Here is a 21,970-nt window from a genome sequence, read left to right as displayed (position 1 = left end):
CTGCTTAGTGAAGTCACGTGGCTCCATCAGCCATGGCTTGGTCGATGAGCATGGCCGGCTGCTCTCCCTAATCTTCTTCACTCGGCCACCATTTGGACGCTCGTTGTGGCCGCGTGTGGTCCCTGATCGTGTGCGTCTCATGTCCCATCGGCTGGTGTTTGGCCGCTGGTCTTGACCGCGTGTACTCCATGATCTTGCCTCTTCTCCACTTCACTCTTATTTGATTCTTTGCATCAAAACAAGTCAAAATGCTCCAAATGTGTTGAGATTACTTCTAAGAAACTGAGAGATAACACAATAGATGCAAATGCTCCTAAAACAACCTAGAATGACAAGATTATGCAACAAAACTATGCAAAAACAAGGCTTAAAACTCAACAAAAACACAAGATATCAACTCCCCCAAACTTATCTTTTGCTAGTCCTCAAGCAAGAACCAAACCAAAAGTGAGAGAGAGAGGTTTAAAAAAGGGATTCAGAACCAAAAAGTATCAACAAAGGATTCAAACCACAGTCCTTAAATGTAGTTCAATGGTGCTAAGATCAGTCAAAGTCCTTACAAATATTTTTCTATGCTTATCACAATGCACCACTCAAGTTCATCTTCTATGTATTGGCAAAGACTTGCAATCCTATTGAACATCTCTTTCACATTCATTAAAGTGTTTGGTGTGATCTTGCAAATGGAAAATAAATCAAGCTCAATTGGTTTAAGGGAAAGGTTTTTTTATAAAGTGGTTGGCAATGGTGTTTTTGGGTGGTTTACTCTCAAACAAAGAGGAATGCTAGACAGTTGTGAAACCTATCTAAGACTGAAAATAATTTGGGCATACAAAGCTTAGCTCTTGATGTTCTACCCACCTAGAAGCTTTTCTACCCTTTTTCTCATCTTTCTTTCCTTTCTTTCAAACCCAAAAACTCAACTTTATTCAACTTAAACCCCTTCTCTTCTTTACTTATGGTCTTAAACTTTTGAATATCTCTAAGGCCTCACTTTAAACACAAGCTCTCTCTTTTTTTTTTACTTCTTTGAACTTCTTTTGATGAACTCCCATTCTTATTAAACTATGCTTTAGCATTCTTTTTTTTTTTATGAAACTCTTCTAGGAGACATCAGCTAGACTTTTCTTTCTCTTTTCCTTCTTAAGAGACTTAGAGTTTTTAACCAAACTTAACCTTAAAGATAAATCTTTTCTTTTCTTTTGACCAAGTAGTTCCTTCCCTTTTTTTCTTCTTAATCTCTCTTATTTCCAAAACTTTACCCAAATCAAAATTCTAACTACCTATTTATTTCAAAACCAGTCCTATTAGCTAGTTATAAAGATTCCAAACCTAGCTAAAACAAGAGCCAGTTCTTTGTCATTCTCAATACTCTCAAGATTTCATAACATATAGCATTATCAACAAAGAGGCCTCACTCAACAAATTAACACAAGGCTTGAAATAAAAGGTTGGGTTTCAAAGGTATGGCAAGAGATTGGGTTAAACAAAATAGAGTGACAAATAGAGATAGTTAACCCAAATGAAAGTTCCATGAGCTAGCATTCATAGTCCATAAGCAAGATAATTTAAAGATCAAATTAAAGTCCAAATAATATAGAGATGCAGTAATAATCATGCAAGCTTTACACTAGAAGAAAGTACTTTAAAGTGACACAATGCTTTAAGCTTAGACTCTTCATTTTTTCCAGAAGATTAAACAAGCNACTCAACTTTATTCAACTTAAACCCCTTCTCTTCTTTACTTATGGTCTTAAACTTTTGAATATCTCTAAGGCCTCACTTTAAACACAAGCTCTCTCTTTTTTTTTTACTTCTTTGAACTTCTTTTGATGAACTCCCATTCTTATTAAACTATGCTTTAGCATTCTTTTTTTTTTTATGAAACTCTTCTAGGAGACATCAGCTAGACTTTTCTTTCTCTTTTCCTTCTTAAGAGACTTAGAGTTTTTAACCAAACTTAACCTTAAAGATAAATCTTTTCTTTTCTTTTGACCAAGTAGTTCCTTCCCTTTTTTTCTTCTTAATCTCTCTTATTTCCAAAACTTTACCCAAATCAAAATTCTAACTACCTATTTATTTCAAAACCAGTCCTATTAGCTAGTTATAAAGATTCCAAACCTAGCTAAAACAAGAGCCAGTTCTTTGTCATTCTCAATACTCTCAAGATTTCATAACATATAGCATTATCAACAAAGAGGCCTCACTCAACAAATTAACACAAGGCTTGAAATAAAAGGTTGGGTTTCAAAGGTATGGCAAGAGATTGGGTTAAACAAAATAGAGTGACAAATAGAGATAGTTAACCCAAATGAAAGTTCCATGAGCTAGCATTCATAGTCCATAAGCAAGATAATTTAAAGATCAAATTAAAGTCCAAATAATATAGAGATGCAGTAATAATCATGCAAGCTTTACACTAGAAGAAAGTACTTTAAAGTGACACAATGCTTTAAGCTTAGACTCTTCATTTTTTCCAGAAGATTAAACAAGCACCAATGAACTATAAATGAGGGTTGTGGGTTCAATTTTAAGATTCTACTTTTACAAGGCAACTTCATCATTATCCCCAAATGAAAATGCATACTAAATGCTTCTAGACTCAATCTTAAGCACAAGAATGAATATGCAAAGCTAAATGCATTTTTTTGATTTTTAAATTTTTTTAAATTTTTTTGTTTTTTCTCAAAACATAGCTATTAACAAATGCATGACACTAAAAATGAGAATCAAAACAAAACAAAATGATAGATGGTTAATCCCTCCCGCTTAAAGTATAGTGGTAAGTATTCCCGCCTGTCACGCGGGTGACCCGGGTTCAATCCCCGGCAACAGCGCCAAATTGATGTAGTACTTTTACTTCAATTAAATTATCAATCCACAATTTGCATTAATCAACACACTAAGAATACACAAAGATGTTAAATCTATTCTTAAACAGGAATAGGTTTTTGTCACAATCTTAACTAACAAACTGATTCAAATAAAGAAAACAAGACAATTCAAACAATGCAAACTCAAAGAAACAGAACACAACTAGCAACAAACTTTAAATCAAGATTAAACAAGTGAACCTTGGGCAAGGTAATTAACTTGGGAGATAGCTAACCAATCCTAGATGTCTAAGCAACAATCAAGAACAATCCTATGGCTAAGAACACTTATGCAAATCAATCTATTTCCATGATAGATATTCCTATGCTAATCAAGTGATAATCAACAATTTCCAAAGGCAATCACAAGACAAGCATGCATTAAGAACAAGTCTAAATACTACTAAGCACCCTAATCATCAATTTCCATTGGCTAGGAATGCAAAGCTCTTGATTAATTTGGTTCAGGAATTTCATCAAACACCTTCTGCGCATGGAAATCCTATTGTCTAGATTCAAGCTTGATCAAGGCTATCTAGCATTATTAACATTAAACAAGATAGGAAACAGATAAATAAAACCCTAGACATCAAAGATCAATCATATATCTCTCTAATCTACCTAGTCCAAAGTTCTAAGGATCTACTCACTCATCATCATGATCACACAAATGAAAGAGTTTGATCTTTGTGAAATCATAACAAGAGATTATAGATTAAGAGATTTGAAGAAGAAATTGCTATTATAAACTTAGAAGTACTCAATCAATCAACAAACCAAGAGTAAACAAGCTTAAGAACCCTAAAAAGCTGCTAAACAAAAGATAAGTCTCCCCTTAATAGGGTTAGAGTATTTATAGAAAAATAGAAGAGAACCCGGGTCAACCCAAAACAAACTGGGTCAAACCCGGTTCAGAACTAAAACAAGCTTGGTGTTGGCTCCAGCGGCCATGGTTTGGCCGCTTGATGAAGTCGCGTGGCTCCATCTGCCATGGCTTGGCCGATGAGCATGGCCGGCTGCTCTCCCTGATCTTCTTCACTCGGCCACCATTTGGCCGCTTGCCGTGGCCGCGTGTGGTCCCTGATCGTGTGCGTCTCATGTCCCATCGGCTGGTGTTTGGCCGCTGGTCTTGACCGCATGTACTCCCTGATCTTGCCTCTTCTCCACTTCACTCTTCTTTGCTTCTTTGCATCAAAAAAGTCCAAATGCAACAAATGTGTTGAGATTACTTCCAAGAACCAGAGGGATAACACAATAGATGCAAATGCTCCTAAAACAACCTAGAATGACAAGATTATGCAACAAAACTATGCAAAAATAAGGCTTAAAACTCAACAAAAACACAAGATATCAGTATATTTTGGCCAGATAAGGAGCTTCTTTTCACGGTTTCTTTTGTTTACGGAACGAACCTGAGGTCCGAAAGGCATCACCTCTGGGAAGATCTCTCAGAAATGTCGTCAAACTCGCCTCTAAAAAACTCTCCTTGGCTAGTCACTGGGGACTTCAAACAAACTCTGCACCCTGCAGAGCATTCCAGAAGGGAGGATTATGAAGTCTACTCAGGAGGCTGTAGGGAGCATTAAAGTTACATGAATTTTTGTGGTTTGATGGATCTGCCTGCTCACGGTCCAATTTATACTTGGTGGAACCATCAGCAAAGCACCCCAATAGCAGAGAAACTCGATAGAATGTTGGGGAACCTTCTTTGGTTTCAAACCTACTCAAATGTTATAGCCACTTTTGAGGAACCTCTCTTCTCAGATCACGCTTTATGCTGTATCAGATTCTAAGAAAGAGGTCCCAGATTGATCAGACCCTTCAGATTTAACAACCACGTGATGCAGCATGAAAACTTTCTTCAAGTGGTTCAAGAGAGCTGGACCTCTGAACAGGTCATTGGTTCTTTGATGATGCAGATATCCAGAAAGCTAAAGCGGTTAAAAAGCAAACTCAAAGAATTAAATTGTCAGGCTTTCTCCGGTATCAAAAATAGAGTTTGTGTGGCTTTAGCTGATCTTAAAGCAGTTCAAGCTGACTTATGAAACAACCCCACCCCTGAGCTTACTTTAGCAGAGTGTAATGCTTACCTATGCTGGCAGAGGTTAGCAACGGCCGAAGCAACCTTTCTCCATCAGAAATCAAGTCTTAAGTGGATAACGGATGGAGATGAGAACACTAGATTCTTCCACAATAGCGTGGTGATCAAAGGCACATTCTGCGGTATTAAGAGGCTCAAGCTCGATGACGGGTTAATCATCACAGATAAACCCTCCATCAAGGCGGCTTGTGTGGATTATTACACAAATCTCTTTGGTACCTCCAGCCCTACGCCTTGCCTAAAAGCTTGTATCCAATCTATACATCCATTTCGTTGCTCAGAGACTCAGAGGCGATGCTTGGAAAGATCTTTCACCTCCACATAAATCAAGGACGAGTTCTTTGTCTTGCCGAAGGACGAGGTTCCTGGTACTGACGGGCTCACCGGAGAATTCTTTAGACATTGCTGGGGGATTATAGGAGCTGAGGTAACAGCTGCGGTACAAAGCTTCTTCTCTGAAGGAAAAATGGAGCCAAGTTGGAACTCTACTGCAGTGTCTATGATTCCAAAGGTGACTAATGCTGAAACAGTTGCAGAATCAGGCCCATATCTTGCCTCAACGCGGTTTACAAAGTCATCTCAAAATTTCTCGCTAGAAGGCTCCAACATCTCTTACCAGAAATGATTCAAGAAAACCAAACAGCCTTCATCAAGGACATACAAATTGCGGAAAATCTTCTCTTAGCCTCAGAACTTATGCAGGGCTATAACAACAGAGGTATCTCGAAGCGTGGCATGTTAAACATCAATCTCAGAAAAGCTTTTGATTCCATTGAGTGGAGCTTTATCTTGGATATCCTCATTGCAACTCAATTCCCCACCAAAAACGTTCACTGGATCAGCCAATGCATCAAAACCACAAGGTTTTGTATTGCTGTTAATGGGGAGCTGTGTGGGTATTTTAAAGGAAAGAAGGGCCTCAGACAAGGAGACCCGCTTTCATCTTACCTCTTTGTAATTGGCATGGATATCTTCTCTCGACTCTTTGATCTTCGTTTTCATTCCGGTCAGATAGGTTATCACCCAAAGGCCACCAATCCAGATGTCATGCATCTCATCTTCGCTGACGATGTGATGCTCTTCTATGATGGAGAATCTAACTCCCTGCAGGCTATTGTTCATCTCTTAGAGTACTTCTCCAAACATGCGATTGATAAGAGAGGGTGAGAATTCAAACATCATACCACGAAGATACACTTGTGTGAACCCATTTTGCGAATATCCAAATCAGCAAGGTTGGCATAGAACTCATACACCACTTGGATATTAAACGGTTCCACATCTCTCACAGTGCGAAGCAATCCCGCCTTGTCAATCAACTGCTGAGCCTCAGACATGGAAGACACACCCAAGGGAAGTATTTTTTGAGCAATAATCTTTCTCCCATCAAAGTTCCGGTAACGGCGAACAGCTTGAGGTGAGGCAAACCGAAGATTGTGAGAGCGTTTTGTCGGTCTTGTCAAGATGGGATGACGGTGGTCGCGAGCAGCAACAAGCAAGCGATTGGATGCACAACGAGCTTGAAAGGAGAGAAAAGAAACACCAGCAAAGGGACAGCCAGTAGCAACGTCGAATGTAAGAGGACATGCAGCATCTTCGGATTCAGCCACGGAAGCTGTAGCGTCACTATCACCCAGATCCATGGGTTCGGACGGCGGCGGAACAACTGGAGGCGGAGAAAAAGAACCCGGAGCAAGCGAGTCATCACGGAGGACCAATTTTGGAACGGAGGTGCGAAGACGAGATGAGGAACGACGAGGAGCGGCGGCGCGAGATGGCTAGACACGGCGAGACGAAGACAAGGACACCATTTGATTGAATCGGCAGCGGAAACAAAGTGGGAAACACAAGCGGCAGCGGTGAGAGAGAAACAAATTGAAGAACTCAAAAACCAATGTGTTACAACAAGGGTTTGTAGAGAGTGAAGGCAAAAGATCTCGAGATGGCGAAAAAACAATGTTTTTTTAAAAAAACAAAGCTTAATGGGCTGAAAAGAAACAAAGAGCCCATCAGTAGTAACATGTTCGAATGGCCTTAAGAAACCCATCAATCTAACAACCACCTTAAGCCAAAATTGAAACCCATTAAAAACATAACGACTGCTGCAACCACACAACCACACGGAATTAGAGAAAGTAAAACCATCAAAGAAATCACCTCAAGAATCCCGAGACCCAGCTAGCATGACGATTAGGATCAAATTAGGAACAAATTGGAATGAAAGAGACTAATTACCAGCAATACTCAACAAGATCACATTGTCCAAGTCATTCAGCACACAACCATCTTGAAGCTCAACTTTAAGAATCTCTAAACAAGAGAATGAGGAGGATACCACTCTCCCAGATCAGTTATGGACTTTTAACAATGGACATCACTTCCCTTGTACCGAACTTCCCTTTTTCTTTTTTTTTGAGTTTAGACACTTATCACACTGTGGACCAGATAAGCTCACCCGTTCATCATGAATAAGACACAAGAGGATCATTAGATAATCTGTGCACAGGTAACAGGAGGAACAAATGAGGTAGATGAGCTCACCCGTTCATCATTATCAAGACACATGAGGACCATTGATCAATCTACGACACTGTTTTTTTTTTTTTTAAGTTGAAGCTGTCGAACAAGTCCAGGAGACAGAAGTGAGAGGTCCATGAGTTACCAACGAGAACAGAGAGAGAGGGTCATCACCACATCCATCGACAAGACACCCTTGAGACTACTCACAGAGCTAGGAGAAGGTGATACTGAACTCCTTTGTACAACGATCACTTGAGAAGCAGAGCAGCTAGCATTCACCAATACTTAGAGAATTCTTTAAACTTGTAAAAGTAGCAACGTCAAGCGGTTTTGTGAATATATCAGCCAGCTGTTTCTCAGACTCAACATGAAGTAATTCCACAAGTTTTCTTTCAACTAATTCAAGTATGAAATGGTGCCGAATATCGATATGTTTTGTACGTGTGTGCTGAACTGGGTTTTTTGCAATATTAATAGCACTGGTATTGTCACAATGAATTAAAAGGGTTTGTGTAGTGATACCATAGTCCGCCAGCATTTGTTTCATCCAGAGAAGTTGTGTGCAGCAGCTTCCCATTGCAATGTACTCAGACTCAGCCGTGGACATAGAAACAGAATTCTGCTTCTTGCTATGCCAAGCGATGAGATTATTGCCTAAGAAAAAACAACCACCAGTTATACTCCTGCGGTCGTCTGTAGAACCTGCCCAATCTGCATCACAAAAACCAACTAGACTTGAGTTAGTCTGTTTTGTATAGTACAATCCATGGTCCAGAGTACCTTTAACAAATTTGATAATTCGTTTGACAGCTGCCAAATGTGACACACGTGGACTTGATTGATAACGAGCACATATTCCCACACTATAGCACAAATCAAGTCTGCTTGCAGTAAGATAGAGCAAACTTCCTATCATCCCACGGTAGAGCCTCTCATCCACTTTAGGACCATCTTCATCTCTGGTGAGAATGCACGAAGTACTCATCTGAGTGGTTTTAGGCTTACTAGTTTGCATTTCGAACCTTTTCACAAGCTGTTTAGCATATGTACTTTGAGAGATAAATATGCCATCATCTGATTGGGTGATTTGCAACCCCAGAAAATAACTCAGCTCACCACACATACTCATTTCAAACTCCTTTGTCATGGTCTTCACAAACATATCAACTAGTTCCTTTCTTGTGCTTCCAAAGACTATATCATCAACATAGATTTGAACAATAAGAATCCCAGAGGAAGTTTCATGTATGAAAAGTGTTTTATCAACACTCCCTCTTACAAAGCCCTTCTGCAGCAGGAACTGTGTTAACCTTTCATACCAAGCACGTGGAGCTTGCTTAAGACCATAGAGTGCCTTCTTTAGCTTGTAGACATAGTCAGGATGTTTGGGATCCTCAAACCCCTTTGGCTGTGACACATAGACCTCTTCTTGCAGCAACCCATTCAAGAACGCACTCTTGACATCCATTTGATAGAGCCGAATGTTGAATAAACATGCTATACCGAGTAACAATCTAATGGATTCTAGGCGTGCCACTTGTGCAAATGTCTCATCAAAGTCAACACCTTCCACTTGTGAGTATCCCTGAGCTACCAGTCTAGCTTTATTACGCACAATGTTTCCCTCATTGTCAATTTTATTCTTAAAAATCCATTTTGTGCCAACTACATTAACATGAGCAGGTTTTGGAACTAGATCCCACACATCAAGTCTTGTGAACTGCTCTAATTCTTCATGACAGGCACTGTACCAGAACTCATCATTAAGAGCTGCCTGAATATTCTTTGGTTCTAACTGAGACACAAAACAGAAGTATTGAATCAGTTCGACCTGTGCTACAAAGAAGGATTGTTGTAGCATTTCCCGAAAATTCAACTTCACATTTCGAGTTGTGCGCTCATCCATGTTTCCAATGATGTCTGCTGCTGAATGATTTTTATGCACTTGTGGCTGATTTAACACATCCAATTCTTTTGATGATTGCTCCGTCTCAATTTTTTCACACTATCCCAACTCCTCTGTTTTCTTTTGAGTTTGTGGTTCTGCAGCAGGTAACTGTTGAACCTCTTGGTCATCATCTTCAAGTTGAACCAACGTAGGTCTACTCCTGTCATCAAATACAACATTGACTGAATCAACAACCATCCTTGTTCTCTTGTTAAAAACTCTGTAAGCAGTACTGTTAGTTGCATAGCCCAAGAACAGTCCTTCATCACTTCTAGAATCAAATTTACCCAGATGGTCTTTATCATTTAGTATGTAGCACACACATCCAAAAATATGAAAATAGGCTAAATTAGGTGATTTGCCTTTCCAGATTTCATATGGAGTGGTCTTGGTTCCAGGTTTAACATAGACTCTATTGATGACATAACATGCCGTGCTTACAGCCTCTGCCCAGAATTTTTGAGGAACGTTGTTACCATGGAGCATAGCTCGAGCCATTTCTTGTAGAGTTTGATTTTTCCGTTCTACAACCCCATTCTGTTGTGGTGTTCTAGGTGCTGCATACTGATGACGAATACCTTGTCTGTGACAGAATTTCTCAAATTCCTCATTTTGAAACTCACCTCCATGATCACTTTTGATCTGAACAATACTACCTTTCTCAGTTTGAAGCTGTAATGCAAGGATCTTGAAACTCTCAACTGCTTCTGATTTTTCCCTTAAGAACCGAACCCATGTATACCTTGAGAAATCATCTACCAAAACAAAAATGTACTTCTTCCCATTTATGCTCTCTATCTTGACAGGACCCATGAGATCCATATGAATTAACTCAAGAACCTTCTTTGAAGCAATGTCTGGAATTCTTTTGTGATTCACCTTGATTTGTTTCCCTTTATTACATCCTTCACACATAGAGTCAAGTTTGTCACCGAGTTTTGGTACTCCTCGAACCAAGCCTCCATTGACTATTTTGACAAGACTTTGCACATTCATATGTCCCAATCTCTTGCGCCAAAGCTCAACTTCAGACACAGTTGCAGCTAAACATGTTGAAGAAGGTTTCCACATATAACAATTATTGCCAGATCGAATCCCAAACTAAACGGTATTGTTGTTCTCATCTACTGCTTGACAATCAACTTTAGTGAAGATCACTCTCAACCCTTCATCACACAGTTGGCTAATACTGATCAGGTTAGCTTTTAATCCTTCCACATAATACACATTAATTAATGACGGCTGATCAACATCTTCAAGTTGTCCTTTACCTCTAATCGACCCTTTTCCACCATCACCAAAAGTTACCTTTCCTCCTGGTGTTTCCTCATAGGCTGTCGAGATATTAGGATTTCCAGTCATGTGTCGTGAACATCCACTATCAAAGTACCAAGGATTACCACCTTCACTGCTTGTAGAAGTAAAAGCCACTTGCGCTCTAGATGGTTCTTCTTCACTAATTATCACAGAGAGATTACAACAAAGATTGATCTCCTCAGATTCTCGAATGGCCTGATCATACTTTCGTTCATTGTTCTCTGTCACCTTGCTGTACAAATCCTTTTTAGCTACCCAGACTTGAGAGAAGTGAAATGGATCAATAAAGCATTTTCTAGCCATCCAAAGCTCCTTGATCTTATTCTTGAACTTGAAACAGAATCTACGAACATGACCTGCTTTGCCACAGTGAAAACAGATGAACTCATTCCTTCTTTGCTTGAAATCAGTCCAGCTTTGTCGGGGATCTCCAGACTTGACTTGAGGTTCTCTGGTTTTTGCAGGTACTACAACTCTCCTCTGTAGTTCAACATTGTTCAGAACAGTTGCTTCCACAGCGTGAGTTACATTGCTTTTTTACAAAGTTCACAGACTTATCCCTTGACAGAAGTTCAACGTCTTGTTGTTTGTTATACCCCAGACCTCGATGTTGTGATCCAACAATTCCCATTGACAAAATCTCGTCTAGCTTGTTTCCACCATTGTTCAACATTCTGATTTTTTTGTGATTCTCGTTCAGCTCTCTTTCTAGTCTCGTTGATTTTTCTTTTTCTAAACCATATAGATCTTGAAGATTTCTCAGTTTTCTCTCAACCAAATCCTTTTCAGCAGACAGAGGTTCCTTACAGATTGAGACTTCAGACTTGTTGCAGGTGGAAACTTCAGACCTGCATTCTCCTTCCAACATATTGACCTTGGCTTCCAACTGCAATTTTTCCTTAACAAGTAGCAATTTTTCATTGCACAGCTGAACCCAATTGTCGTAAAGTGCACAATAGCTTTCTTTCGTAACTGATTCTTCCTCATCATCATCTGAGCTCTCAGCAAGTACATCATCACTCTTAACACTAAAGGCAAATAAATTCAATATCCCTTCTTCTTCATCGCTATCAGATTCTGAATCACTGAAACTAATAAACGACTTGTTCTTAGTTTTTTGTAAATTTGGACATTCTGTCTTCACATGTCCAAAACCTTTACATTCAAAGCACTTCATCTCCTTCCTTTTTGTCAGAGGACATTCAGGTTTGTAGTGACCAAAGCCACTGCACTCATGACATTGAACTTCTTTTCTGTGATCAGCCTTCTCTTTTTCTGTTCTATTGAAACGATTTCCAGACCTTTCTCCGTCGTTCCTGTTCCAGCGAGAACTTTCTCTTCCTTGACCTTTCTCAACTCTCTTTAGAGCTTTCCCAAAGTTTCTAGCCATCAAAGACATGTTATCTTTGATTTCTTTCAGTTGGTCATTTGTATCATCTGCCTTGAATGCAATTCCTTTGCCATGAATTCTTTGTTCTTCAGCAACCTCCATCTCTTCTGACTTCAACATACCGACCAGATCTTCAAACTTCAAGGTATCAGTGTTTCCAGAGACTCTCATGACAGCTTTGTGTGCCGCGTACTTAGAAGGCAAACATCTAATTAGTTTCTTAACCAACTTAGTGTTCTTGTAGACTTTACCCAGATTTTTAGCTTCATTAGCGATTGAACTCATTTTAGCACTGAATTGAGAAATTGTCTCCTTTGGATCCATCCTTAAAACTTCAAACTGCGAAGGAAGCTGATCCAATCTTGTTCTTTTAACACTTGAATTCCCTTCATGAGACTTTTGCAAAATGTCCCACGCTTCTTTAGCAGACTCACACCCCTGAAGAAGTTTGAACTCATCATCATCAACAGCCCCAAATATTGCATTAAGTGCCCTTGCATTGTATTTGGACAAGCTCTTTTCTTCCACAGTCCAACGTGCCTTTGGTTTAATGATCTTGTCACCAGCTTCAGTCTTCTCATAGGGAGGTTCCCATCCTTCTTCAACAGCCGTCCAAGCATCTTCACCAAGATTCCGGATCAGCTGAACCATACGTACCTTCCATCGACCATAGCCTCTATCATCCAGCATGATAGGCTTTTGTTGTATCACCAGTTCATTAACAGACTCCATCTTTTTCCCAGAATCTCAACCTGTGTTGAGTATAAAGCTCTCATCGGTTGGTCGCTCTGATACCAAATGTAAAAACAAAGATGTAGCCAATAATGAAAAGAACTTCCTTTCTTATTAAGAATCACTTAAACAATCTTACAAAGAGTGTTTAATCAGTTTTACACACAGCTAAATTAGCTTGTCACTGACCAATTCTTAATCTACCCAAAAACCTAAGAAACCCCAAAGCTTTTTCTCTCTAGAGTCTTAACAATCTATCAAGCGGCCAAACAACGTGTTTGTCCTATCATCACAATATATAGGAACCACCATAACCTACTTTCCTTAAATAGGATAAGCCCAAATCTTCTCCTTGATACGACAATATCTTGATCTTCAATTAACGAATCCCCAAGAGTAATGCCACGTCATTCAACCGTTGTAACTTGGCAAGGCGCGAGCCAGTGTTCTACAATGCAGTCATGTAGCATCAGAAATCTTCATGCTTACAACCACCTCCGGCCACCACTCCGGCGACCATCTTTAGTCACCACTCCGACCTCCAGCGACCATCTACCGGTCACAACTTCCGCCGACTACTTTTCCGGCGACCACTCCGGCGACCACCTTCGCCAGCCACAATTCCAGCCACCATCACCACTTGGGTGTAATATGGTAATCTCACAATATCTTTTGGTTACACACCTAATTTCATCCATTATATTGCTATACTAGGATTTCACCCGCGGTACACCGCGGGACTAAGTTATAAATTATTGTATTTTAAATAATAATTTTTAATTTATTTATTTTTCAAATTTTTGATTAATTAACTTTTTATCTAATTAATTTAGAATTTTGTTTAGAATTTTTTTCTTCTTCTTACGTTTTATAAAGTTTTTTTTTTTTTCAACGAAAAATTTAAAAAAATTAAAAGGGGACTCCAAAGTTGGTTGCCCAACTTGGAGGAGAAGAGTTTACAAAAGAAATTTCAGAAACTAAAGATCTAGAAGAGCGCGCCAGGCAGTCTGCGCGCGCGTTTGACGTCTTCGGAATCTGGGTCAGGGTAAAGGGTTAGAATGATGCTCTGAGAGAAATAAACTCTTCTAGCAAGGAGGAGAAGGCTGGCCAATCGTCGGGTACCTGAACCATCACCACCAATTCAGAACTATCAGACTCAAAATTGAGACAATCTATCCACAACACCTTAAGAGACTCCATAGCCCATAACAAAGCTTGTAACTCCGAGTGAAGAGGATAGGGGCTACGACATAACTGCGAGCCCCCATAAGTAGCATCCTATCATCATTGTTACCATACCACCAACCCAAACCTTCCAGCGGATCCGAACCTTTCCAGGAGCCGTCGACCTGACAGCGAGGCAAAGAACTTCTTTCCTCCACAACCTTGGGAACCAAGTAATTTTCAGAAACAGATATTATGATTCGTTTGTTGCCTGAATCATAATATCATTTGGCTCTGCCTCAATCCCTTGGAAGACCTTCTTATTTCTATCTTTCCAAATTGTCCACAAAATCCAAGGCAATAAACAACCAATACCCGGTCCCCCCAGATGTGTAAAAGTGTTGGAATAAAGAAAATCTAAATTTGAATACACATATCCGAACGGAAAACCAGACAAAGACACCTGGACCGGAGCCACACCGTTGATAGTCTCTACTACCGAGCCACACCGTTGACACGTAACATCACACCGAATTCCCCTATGAGCGATCTGCTCCTTCACAGGAAGAGACCCCGACGCCACCTGCCAGAAAAAATGTTGGACCTTTGAAGGGACCTCCAGTTTCCAAGCTTGAGTCCGCAAAACTGTGCACGACGGCCCGTATTCAGCTTCTTTTTGTAATTCCCGAGCTAACCTGTAACCAGATCTCACAGAATACTTGCCAGACTTAGTATAATGCCAAATCAGTCTATATGAGCTCATTGACTTACTGACCACCAAACTCCGTATGAGCGGAATGTCCGCAGGATCTATGAACTCCTCAAGAGTAGGCAATCCATTAGAAGGGGATTAACAAGGTGATTGACCCGGAGATTAGGAAGTAGATCTCTCCCCCGACCATTTGCTGGTCTTGGCTGAAGATCCGGAATCCAAGGATCCCTCCATACTGAAATATCCCGGCCCGATCCTACAATCCACCTTGCCCCTCGCGCCACTAATCCCTTAGTTGAAAAAATACTCCTCCACGCGAAGGATGGAGAATAAGGTTTTGTCGCCAATAAAGGATGTTTTCTCCTGAAATATCGACCACGCATCACCCAAGCCATTAAAGAATTCGGGTAGTGGATTAGCCTCCAGTACTGCTTAGCCAGCATGGCATCATTAAATTCTTCCAAAGCCCGAAATCCCAAGCCCCCATCGGATTTATCTAGACACATCTTATCCCATGCTACCCAATGTAAACCTCTAGCCTTATCATTAGACTTCCACCCGAAGTTTGATATAGCACCTGTAAGTTTGGACGTTAATGCTTGTGGCAATTTATAACAGGACATTACATGAGTCGGAAGAGCTAAAGCAACTGATTTGATCATAATCTCCTTACCCCCTTTGGATAATATCTTCGCTGACCAGCCATTAACTCGTTCGTCTAAACGGTCATTAAAATAACTGAAAACTTTTGTCTTTGAGCCCTGAATATTTTCAGGAATACCCAAATAAGAACCCATTCCACCCTCCCTGGAAATACCAATTACTGTTTTTATCCGAGACCTTACATCATGCGGAACTTTCTTACCGAACATAATAGATGATTTCTCTAAATTTACCTCCTGTCCAGACGCTTTACCATATTTACCTATAATATCCATAACCACTTTGCATTCAGACTCCTCTGCCTTACAAAAAAACAAACTATCATCCGCAAACAATAAATGCGAGATCGAAGGACAATCCCAAGCAATCGATATTCCCGTAAGTCTCTTCTCTCGCTCAGCCTTTTTAATATTCGCTATTAGAACCTCTGTACATAGAATAAACAAATAGGGAGAAAGAGGGTCGCCCTGGCGTAAACCCCTTTTAGGTAAGATGGATCCTCGAGGTTGACCATTTAGAAGAACTTGATACGAAGCCGAAGAAACACACCACATAATCCATGTAATCCACCGCCTATGAAAACCTAATTTAGTCATGACCGCTTCCAAAAAATCCCACTCTACACGGTCATACGCTTTACTCATATCCGTTTTGAATGCCAGATACTCCGACTTACATCGTTGATTAGTATTTAACCCATGAAACATTTCTTGTGCAACAAGGATATTATCAGTGATCAGCCGTCCCGAGACAAAAGCCGATTGCGTTTCCGAAACCAGAGATGGTAAAAACCGCTTTAGCCTGAAACATAAAACTTTTGAAATAATCTTATAGCTTACATTACAGAGACTAATTGGCCGAAATTCCGTCATACGTCGCGGACGCTCCACCTTAGGGATGAGACAAATATTCGTCTCGTTAAGGCGAGGATCAAAGCCTCCCGTTCTAAAAAATTCTTTAACCAAGGCCACCAGATCCCCTTTTAAGGAGGGCCAAAACCGTTGAAAAAATAAAGCCGTCATACCATCAGGACCTGGAGACTTCTCCGGATGCATAGCAAATAAGGCTTTCCAAACCTCCGCCTCCGTGATTTCCCTAGTTAAACTCCTATTCATAGCATCTGTAATTATAGGTAAAGTCTCCTGTATTATGTCTGATAAACCACTTACATCCGATCGTTTAAAAAGCTCCTCAAAATATTTGGAAGCAATATTCTCCATACCCACAGGCGACTCGTCCCAGACATTATCCGAACCAAACAAACCAACAATTTTATTCCGTACCCTCCTCTGTTTAGTCGAAGCATGAAAATATTTAGTATTTTTGTCTCCCACACGTAGCCAGAATTTTCTACTCTTCTGTTGCCAGTATAACTCCTTATCCCGATAAGCCTCTTTTAGTTTTCTCTCTATGTCCCGAATCTCCTCCTGAGTAATCTGGTCGTCCATCTTTGCCTCATGTAAGGCTGCCTTCAGATAAGAGATGAGAGTTGGCCCAGAGATCACATTATGTTTTCGCCACCACAAAATCAAATTTCGACAATTCCTAATTTTATCCACAAAAGCCAGAGTCCGAAAATTATTCGTACGCGCCCATCCCGACTCCACTGCCCCTAGTAGTCCATCCTTTCCCAACCAACGTTTATCAAAACGGAACTGCCTATTCCGTCGTAAGGATAATTTCAGACAAGTAGCCAAAATAGGACAGTGGTGAGACCCAACCATCTCCAAGTAATCAATCTTCGAATTTGGGAAGAAACTTTGCCAATCTTCATTCCCTAAGGCACGGTCTAAACGGCACCGAACCACCTGATTATTACACCGATTACCTCTCCAAGATAACTGCTTCCCATAACACGGGAATTCAAGCATACCGCAATGCCGAATCATTCATTGAAAAGGCACAAATGAGGAGGCTGGCCGTAAGGCCCCTCCCCTCTTCTCGTGATCCCCAACAAGTTCATTAAAATCACCAATCATAAACCAAGGATCTATACGGAAAGAGCCAATATCAATTAACTTCTCCCATACCTTAACCCGGTTTTGCGGAATAGGATCCCCGTAGACAAAAGTCAAAAAAACCATTTGTTGACCAAAGAAGGCTTTAACATCAATAATGCGATTACTCTCATATAAAATAGAAAGTTTTATATCATTCATGAAAAAATAAAGCTAACCCACCACTAGAACCATGGGGATCAACAGAATACAAATTATTATAACCAAACTTCTTTTGAAATTTTTGTAAATAAGAAGAACATTTTTTAGTTTCTGATAAAAATAAAATGTCTGGCCGGTGTTGCTTCCACAAATCTCCCAGATATCCTTCTGTCAGATCAACCCCTATGCCCTGACAGTTCCAACTCAAGATCTTCACGTTCGAGCCGGCGGTTTTGGGAGAGCCCCCATCCCTTTCTTTCCTGGACGTCCTCCATCCGAAGGTTTACCACCCACTGCATTGTTTCCCTGTTTTCCCGCCATCTTCTGTTTATTCCCGTCACCTGCAGGTTTAGACAAAGCCTTAGCAAGTAAACGTTTCCCAGGAGATGCTAAAGCCCATGATGAAATCTTAGAACCGCTAACACCCTTCCTAACATAAGGACTAAAATTCTTTCTCTTGTGACCACCTGACGCATCTAATGAAAAGGTAGCCATAGCATAATTAACAATCCCCACAGCTGACTCAACCGATACAGAAGGAGATGATTTACCTTGCGTATCACTGCCAGCATCACCCTGAGACTCAGTAATTTGACCATCTTGGAAGTCATACCCTTGATCCGGCTGGCCCACTGTACCCTGAGCAGGAGGTACATCCTCCCCCTGGACCATACTGTTATCCGCCTTGACAATGTCATCAAGCTCACCATCCTCTAGCAAATCATCATTATCAACCTTGAAATCCATGGCCAAAGGAGCACCCACCTCACCCTTAAGAGGACTTCCCTCCACCTCTTTGACTACAAGTTGATCGCTGGAACTGGAAACTCCCAAGTTGTTGTCAATCCGCAGCGGACCATTCCTCTCTAAAGCAGCCTGCTACACCTTGAAAAGAGGTTTTGGCCAAGCCGGACCAGCACCCTTACGGTTCAGGATGAACCCGGGTGCCTTCCCCGAAACTTCCCCATTCCCTGTTTGTGTACCTCGACGAGATCCTTCTTCGCGGCCTACAACCTCTTTATAACTCCTCTTCTGACCCCAGACCTGTCCATAGGATCGCTCTTGATGACGAGATCCATGAGAACCCTGACCGTGAAAAACATTGCCACCAAAGCGCTGCTGAGGAAAATAACCAATCTCACTAGAATCCACCGACTGGAAATCTAATGCCCGCTTGGCATGTTTCCTAGGCTTCTCCCAACCCCCAACATTGTGATGCTGCTCTTGCTTCATCGCAGGAAATTGCCTTTGACCACCCCTATTGTCCCTCTGACCTCCCGCACTTGGAGCTGATGTCTCCTTAAGAACCTTTGGACAAACTTTAGTGTCATGAGTGATCCGAGAACAAAGATCACAGACCCCATTCAACTTCTCATACTCCAGGGAGACTATAATCTCATCACCAGTTGCAAAAGGCACCACCATCTTTAATATCAATGGATTGAAACCATTGACTGGCACACAAAGACTGCCGGTTTCCTCATCAACCTCTTGGATCCTCCCAAGCTTCTTCCCAATAGCTTCAAGATTAGCCACCTCCCACAAATGCATGGGAATCCCTGCCACTTTAACCCAGAAATTAATAGCTGAAGGATAGGATGATGAAATGACTAGCTCCCACCTCACTAGCGAGACCATCCAACCGTTAAAATGGTACGGACCATTCTGCAAAACTGACAAAATATCCTCTTCTTCCTCGAAGTTAAACTGGAAAACACCTTGTCCTAAATCGGCACCCACCACTTTCTCCTCTAATTTCCAGATTTTAGGGAAATTAGCTAACAAGGACTCCATATTCTGACACACCGGATTCATTAGCCTGCCAATGAGGGTCAATGAGAACTGCTGGATTCTCTTAGCCAAAACCGAGTTGGAAATTGACACAGTATCCGTACGCACCAGAGAACTCTTGTTCTTGTTTAACGCCAATTGAGCCATAACTCGGTAAGGAAAGAAATATTGAGCACTGAGAAAAGTTACAAAAACTAGAAGGAACGAGAAGCAAAAACAGAATGAGATGATTCGAAAACTATCCTCAAACTCTCGCTTAAATACCACAGCACCAACCAATATCCCAGGAATTAAAACGAACCGAATCAAGGAGATTCTCAACCCAAATTCGATCATACCCAATCTGAAAATCAATGCACTAACCAGCCTGTGAAGAAATCTTAACATCGAATAATTCTGGATACTAACGAGAAGCAGAAACAACCGTATCCACCAACTAGTCCATGAGAAGAAAATCTCAAACTCAATCACCAACCATATCAAAATTAAAACCCCTGAACTAAGCCAAATCTGCTCAAACGGAATCAAATCCTTAACCAGAATAAGAATTCCCTTACACAGCAAATCCGACAAAATCAAGGTATTAACCTTCACGAAGACCAACCTCTCCTTGTAGAACCCCAAATCTAACAATAAAGAACCGACCCTGTCCACAACTAGTGAAGAGTATCGACGTCGTCCCCATCCACTCCAAATCGAGATATGGAATCTTGAAAACGAATCCTTAGAACCCAAAAATGAAATCGTTGGCTTTAATCCCCACAAATCTCCATCTGATACCAATTCCGACCCCATAATCTCAGATTTTCGAATCCCCCAGAAATGAGTAACTGAGATCAATCTGAACGAATCATAGAGATTCGCCATTACAAAGAAATCCTCATAAACATCACAAACTGAATCCCGCAGAGCCAGCCTTTGACCAGAGAGAATCAAATTTCCCATCTGATTCCTCTCAACCTTAACCTGCAGAGATCGAAGGAGATCCTCTCCTCGTCCCCCATCCATGACAGAATCGAACATTCAAACCCAGATCTTCATCGCCTTCAAAATCGCCATTGTCTTACGTTTTTTTTTTTTTTTTACTCTCTGGACGTTTTATAAAGTTTATAACCTAATTACATTAAATTTGTTATTAGATAAAATATAAAAGTCTAGATTTATTTTATTCTTTAAAATTAAACAGAGGTATATGCCTATATAGTATGTTAGTGTATTTTTTTATGTGTATTTTTTTTTGGAATATTAAGAATGTATTATACTATGTATAATATTTTGTAGTTCATATACTAAATAATTTATAAGTTGATTTTCAAAACTATGATTACAAATCTATAATATATATGAGATAAACTAATAGTTTTAGTGTTGGTTCTATATTTTAAACCCGTCATGATAGGTGGGTCAAACAACATATTCAAAGATTTTTAATCTGCAAAAACTCATCATATGAAACCCGTGAAAGTAAAAAATATTTTTAAATACGTAATACAAAATAAAAATAAACCTGTGAGCAAGCAATATCTTTTATATTTTATTATTATTTTTTGAATAAGATATCAAATTGAATGGTAAATATGTTTGTTACTTTTAAAAATCATACTGTTAGTTTTTTTGAATAATATATTTTATATTTGATTTTGAACATTTATTTTAGGGGGAAATCAATGCGTTGAGATCAAAAATCTCGGCCACGGATCTTCCTCCAAGATCGAAAATTAATTCGTTTCTTGGTTAGACCGATTGTTTAGGAAATTTGTTTATGAAGAAAATATTGTTTTGTAAAATTGAAAACTTAATATTAATTAAATCAATTATAAAATTAATATTTAATGTTAAAAGGAGTGGTTCCAATTGTTTTAGAAATTTATTTAGGATGAGAACTATTGTTTTCAAAAATAAAAACTTAATATTAATTAATTAAATAAAAAACAAATTAATAATTAATATCAATGGCAGTCTTGTAAATAAGTGGCAACTTCAAGATTTATTTGCTAAATGTACTTGAAAAATGTATATATAGATTCTTAATTAAATTTGTCATTTTGGCTAGTAGGTAAATTCACCTGAATTTATGTTTACTAAATTTGGATAATCATGCGAATTTTACTTTGTTCACAAAATCATGCCAAATCTACGCTTTTTTTTTTTTTTCATAACCTAACTTTATTAACTTGAATCTGATTACATAGTTGTTCTGTATAAGAAATATATACATAAAGAATCCAAGAACAAAAAAAAGGGCAATATTAACAACAAATAATATAATCGTCCCTGTTGGCAAACGTAGTTTTCTTTTTTTTTTATCGCAAGTGAACATTACTGCTAACAAAATTGTTATATATTTTCTCTTTCTTGTTCGTTTTCGACTCAATCATTTTTTTTCCGACTGAATCATATATTTGTGCTTATATATATATTTAGACTTTCACACACACAAAAATACAGACGAATATTATACAACAATATGTGTTGTTAGTTCAATTGTTAGGAAAAAACTATTTGAGTTCTGTCGAATCTCAGTCCGACGAAGGCTTCTCTTCTAGTTAAAATATCCACATACAACAAATCGTACGTATTCTTAATAATATTATTTGGTT

The 21,970-nt window shown here is 39.6% G+C and overlaps 2 protein-coding genes across 2 annotated transcripts; both read right to left on the bottom strand.

Annotated features, from left to right (window-relative positions):
• Positions 10,544–12,881, bottom strand: LOC104759742. Its single transcript, XM_010482633.1, has 2 exons — positions 11,301–12,881; positions 10,544–11,239 (listed from the first exon to the last, which is right to left on the bottom strand). Exons 1-2 carry the CDS (start codon positions 12,879–12,881, stop codon positions 10,544–10,546), a joined length of 2,277 nt encoding a protein of 758 aa, XP_010480935.1.
• On the bottom strand, positions 17,530–20,466 carry LOC104757886. Its single transcript, XM_010480665.2, has 2 exons — positions 18,131–20,466; positions 17,530–17,920 (listed from the first exon to the last, which is right to left on the bottom strand). Exon 1 carries the CDS (start codon positions 20,391–20,393, stop codon positions 18,459–18,461), a length of 1,935 nt encoding a protein of 644 aa, XP_010478967.1. The 5' UTR covers positions 20,394–20,466; the 3' UTR covers positions 17,530–17,920; positions 18,131–18,458.

The sequence above is a fragment of the Camelina sativa genome, chromosome 17, assembly GCF_000633955.1.
Source record: "Camelina sativa cultivar DH55 chromosome 17, Cs, whole genome shotgun sequence".
Taxonomy (NCBI): Eukaryota; Viridiplantae; Streptophyta; class Magnoliopsida; order Brassicales; family Brassicaceae; genus Camelina; species Camelina sativa.
This window is presented reverse-complemented; position numbering and strand designations above follow the sequence as displayed.